The 5,000-nt window shown below is 46.2% G+C and overlaps 1 protein-coding gene across 9 annotated transcripts in view; it reads right to left on the reverse strand.

Annotated features, from left to right (window-relative positions):
- The window catches only part of LOC146567828 (receptor-type tyrosine-protein phosphatase mu-like), a 219,885-nt gene that overhangs the window by 73,606 nt on the left and 141,279 nt on the right, over positions 1-5,000 (reverse strand). For 6 of the 9 annotated variants that reach the window (XM_085285664.1, XM_085285666.1, XM_085285665.1 and 3 more), the window contains one exon: positions 1,329-1,361. The exons of the other annotated variants lie outside the window; for them this stretch is intronic. In XM_085285664.1, coding sequence (XP_085141790.1) covers positions 1,329-1,361 — 33 coding nt within the window. The remainder of the gene's footprint in view (positions 1-1,328; positions 1,362-5,000) is intronic. 9 annotated transcript variants of the gene reach the window in all.

Consider the following 5,000-nt stretch of genomic DNA (forward strand, 5'->3'; position numbering starts at 1 on the left):
TGAAGTATTTGATGGCTTAGCTAAAGAAAACTCATGGAAGCAGAAGTGAAGCTTTTCTAATCAGATCTGGTTAGAAAGAGTCAGCCTCAGTAACATCCTGTTGTACCATGTCACCCTATCAGAGCACTTCGCTCTCACACTGCAGGCCTACTTGTTGTTCCTAGAGTATTTAAAAGTAGAATGGGAGGCAGAGCCTTCAGTTTTCAGGCCCCTCTTCTGTGGAACCAGCTTCCAGTTTGGATTCAGGAGACAGACACTATCTCTACTTTTAAGGTTAGGCTTCAAACTTTCCTTTTTGCTAAAGCATATAGTTAGGGCTGGACCAGGTGACCCTGAATCCTCCCTTAGTTATGCTGCAATAGGTGTAGGCTGCTGGAGGATCTCCTGGAGGTTTCTTCCTCCCCACTGTCACCAAGTGCTTGCTCATAGGAGGTGAAATGATTGTCGGGTCTTTACAAAATGAAGCACAGTGAGGGAACTGTTGTTGTGATTTGGTGCTGTTCCTGAGACCCAGTCTATTCATTTATGTCCTCTGTAATGGACACTTGATTTTGGTCTGTATCTTTTGACTCATTTGAGCTACCCAGCTTAGGCATGATGTCCCAAACAGAGGACATCCTGGGCTTTCACTGATATCTCAGCTGTTCTCGTTTCTCTCGGGTCTCAGGAGGACAAAGAAAACTGAACTGAGGAGCTCTCCTCATCCTCACCGATGCTGTGTGGGATTCCTCAGGGTTTGACCCTCAGTGTCTGCTGCCATGACAACCATGACAACAAAAGAGTCACGCTATTGCTCTGCTCCTCAGAGAAGCATCTGCCTTTCTGGACGTCCCAGCATCTGGACTCCGTGGTAACGCCGCCTCCACCAACATGTCAGTAAACATCACCCTCATGCTACAGTACACAGGGCTGAGGTCAGAGGTCAGAGTGCATGATGTGGCAGAGGTTAAAGGTCAAAGGAAACCTCACACCTAAAGTTTAAGGTCGTGTCCCGGGTTACAGATCAGACTGGAGAAAAAACATGCTCTAAACACCAGGGGCCAAAGGTCAGGAGAGGGGTGGAGACCTGACACTGAGGCATGCTTCATCTGGTTTCTGGGTTAGGGGTCAAAGGTTAAAGCTATGGGTTAAGGTGATCAGATTAATTACAGACTACAGAGAGAAGGGCTGCTCACAGGTAGATCATCTGTTCAGGGATTAAATATCAAACAATCAGGGTCAGAGGTCAGAGGTTCAGGGTAATCAGGGTTACAGGCAGGACACATTCAGTGTTTCAGCTTTGATGTCAGTGTGAAGGTGAGGGGTCAGAGGTCAAACAGGTTACTTACAGGTAATAAGTGTAGGAGTGATAATTTCTTCGTCTGAGTGGTGGGGGGGCGGAGCGGAGGGAGTGATGAGATGGAGGGAAAGAAACAGAAAAAGGAAACCACAGATTAATGTCTCAGAGAGAACAGACAATCACTGTGTGAAGGAGAGCAGTGGAGAGCGGTGATTGGCTGGCACCAGTGTGCGAGGGGAGGATCACGTTTGATTGGTTCAGAGGAGTGTGTACATAGCTCATGTGGTATTTACTCCTCTGTACAGACAGCTACATGGTGGTTAGCCTGGACTGAGAAACAGAAGAATAAACACGTTTATATCAAATCACCCTCAGTGAGAAACAGCAGGAGTGTTTCCACATGCAGTCACCAATCAGCAGCTCATGGGGTTCCTCTGGGCTCTGTTCTGGGTCCTCCACATGTCTAACAACAGGCTGTTAGTCTGAGCTCACGCTGACACCAGCCAACACATCGAGATGACTTTCACATCAAGCTGTCAGTCCACATCTACATGCATTCAACAGGATTTTAGTTGTTTGTTTGTTGCATGCGTGGAAACCGAGGCATTGCATTATTAGGGGCGTGGCCTCTGTGACTGACAGGTGGATGGTGACACAGGTAGCTGCTAGCTGTCTGCTAGCTTCCCCTGAATTGGACCTCTGCACTGTGTTTGTGCTGTTGGAGCCTTTTAATGACATCATGACATCAACAAAGCTGCTGTGAGGTTCCTGTTCTTTTGTACAAATTAGCGCTCCAACCTCTTGTCCAAATATGCCAACTTCTTCTAAAACAAACATAGAGGAACGCTTCAAAGCGTGGAGTCTATGGCTGTATTTGTACGATGTGTCAGGCCCGACTCTGGTTTGTGTTGAAAGCAGGAAGCTGCTTTTCAGCGCTCAGCCTCCGGTGTTAGAGAAAAACTACAAGGCTGAATGTCATGAAAGCAGCACAGCGTTGGAGTATGACCAAAGGATGAAAGCATTATATCTGACTTTCTTTAAAACTGCGAGGCAGAATGCTAACCTTGGGAGTCGTCCTTGGGATTTCAGCGCTAAGACACCTCAGGTTTCTCTGCTTGTGACAGAAATTCACCTCACTGATTCAATCAGCTCTCTCTCTGCTGTCTGAGTCACTGCCGGCACAAAATGCAAGCTTTCAGGGGTTCAAAGGTCATCGTGCGTTTGGCTTGTTTTGTGGTGTTTGGAAATGGAGCGGCTCCCGATTAGTGCAGAAGCTTTTCTTCAGCATCCTCGCTCTCACTGATGCACCCGTGCACATCAACAGCTGCAGGCAGATTAATCAGCATCTGTCACTGGGCAGCTTGAAGCCTGACGACAGGAAGCGGCGGTGCTGGGGACGTCTGAGAGCCGCGGTCTCATCACTCTGCATTACTGCTTCAACATCCAGCTTCCTGTTTTCACGCCCGCTGTAATGAGTCTGACCCCCGTTTGGTCACAGAGTGGAAATCAAACGCACCCTGTCAACATTAAAAACCTCATTAGAGGCCGAGCAGCCGGCTCGTTTTCGCTCTCTCTCTAATATCTGTGAGGGAGATCACAGCTCGATCGACCCAACACATGAGTGCGACTCAAACTGGGCACACACACACGCTTTAGAAGAAGTGTGTGTTTGTGTGTGTGAAGTAAAAAGTGTGTGCCTGTGTCTGCGTTGCCTGAAGCCATTCAGCTCGAGGCGACTCTGGAAAAAAAGAATAAAATGCTCTTTCATCTAAATTTCTCTCTTATCTTTGACGTTCTACAAACACAGAAGCTTTTCTGTCTGTGTTTAAATGTGTGTGCAGAATAAATCATGTGTGTGCGCTGTGTGTGTGTTAGTGTGTCCCAGTGGGGCCATGTGTTTGATGTTGGAGAATAAAGTGGGTCCAGATACAGTTTAATGGTGATTACTGCTGCAATCTGCTCCATTATTCATCCTCATTTTCCTCAGTGTCACCGCCAGGACGCCGGCACGACCGCGTCTTTGATGTCCAGCTACGCTCCACGTACAAAACACCGTCCTCCTCTCTGACTTCCTGGAAATCTCACGCTCATCAGAAGGTCCACACGCCGCTCATTTAACCCCTCAGTGCAGCAGCTCCCCCCGCTCTGTGGACGCCACCATCTACAGGCCCCATCGTCCACGTGTAGCTCTCACAGCAATCGACAGACCCAAACAGTCACACTGGGATCAAATCATCATCATCATCATCAACTTTATTTATAAAGCACTTTAAAACAACCACAGCTGACACAAAGTGCTGTACATTGGAACTGTAAAATAAAATTACATGAGATATAAATAAAAAACAAATAAAAGAAGAGTGAAATCATTAATTAAATAACTACTGCATTAAAAAAGAAACTAAGTCTCACTGAGGTTAAAAGCCAAGGAATAAAAGTGGGTTTTAAGACGTGATTTAAAAGTGGACAGTGAAGGGGCCTCTCTAACATGCATGGGCAAATTATTCCATAATTTTGGAGCCACAATAGAGAAGGCCCTGTCCCCTCTGAGCTTCCTCCTGGATCTTGGTACCTCCAGGAGCAGCTGGTCAGCTGACCTGAGAGACCGACAGGGTATGTGGGGATGAAGAAGCTCAGAGAGGTAAGGCGGGGCAAGACTGTGAAGGCATTTAAAAACAAACATAAGAATTTTAAAATTAACTCTAAAAGACACAGGCAGCCAGTGCAGAGAGGCCAGCACGGGGGTTATATGCTCTCTTTTTCGAGTTCCTGTTAGGAGTCATGCAGCCGCATTTTGAACCAGCTGCAGACGTGAGAGCAATGACTGACTGTGATAAGAGCCCTGATGGTGACAACCTTTTCAATAAAAAAGTTCAGAAAATCATTGCAAATCTCAGGAGAAACTTCCAAACAGACATTCAAAGGAGTATTAAGAACAGTGTCAATGGTCCTAAATAACACACGTGGGTTATGACAGTTGGAAGAAATAATATTTGCAAAATATTCCCTTTTTGCCTCTTTAACAGTGTTCTGGTAGCGATGCCAGCAGTCTTTGAGAATTTGAAATGATACATGCAGTTTATCCTTTTTCCACCTCCGTTCTGCTCGACGACATTCCCTCTTAACAGCACGACTGCTCTCATTAAACCAAGGCTCAGGTTTAGCCTTAAGCTGCCTGGTTTTTAAAGGAGCCACAGAGTCCATGATTTTTTGACAGCAAGAATTAAACCAGGAATGTAGGTCTTCTGTGTCAGAGGAAACAAAGTCAGAAGGCCCGCCGAGCTGATTAAAAGCAGCAGAAAACTGCGCAGCAGTGGCGGGGTTAATAACCCGACAGCACCGAGTAGCAGCGCCAGGTTTAACTGCGGTATATGTCAAACCAACGTTGAATAACACAGGCATATGATCTGAGAGTGCACAGTCACAAATCTCCAAGTCAGTGACAGGCAGACCATATGACAGAACAAGGTCCAGTGTGTGTCCGTGCTCATGTGTAGGGCCACGTACGGACTGTACCAGGCTAAAAGAGTCAATAAGGCTTAAAAAGTCCTTTACCAGTGGCTTATCAGGACAGCATACATGTATATTAAAATCTCCAACAATAAGAAAACTATCAAACTGGAACCTAACCCTAACCCAATCAATAGACCTGAACAATCAGGAATCGAGTGACCAATCAAAAGAACGGAATTGAAAAGACATAATTTAACAAAGTGTTCTG

The sequence above is a fragment of the Mchenga conophoros genome, linkage group LG9 (assembly GCF_057382185.1).
Source record: "Mchenga conophoros isolate Kocher_MC1m ecotype Shallow Benthic linkage group LG9, M_conophoros_male_GT1.1, whole genome shotgun sequence".
Lineage (NCBI taxonomy): Eukaryota > Metazoa > Chordata > Actinopteri > Cichliformes > Cichlidae > Mchenga > Mchenga conophoros.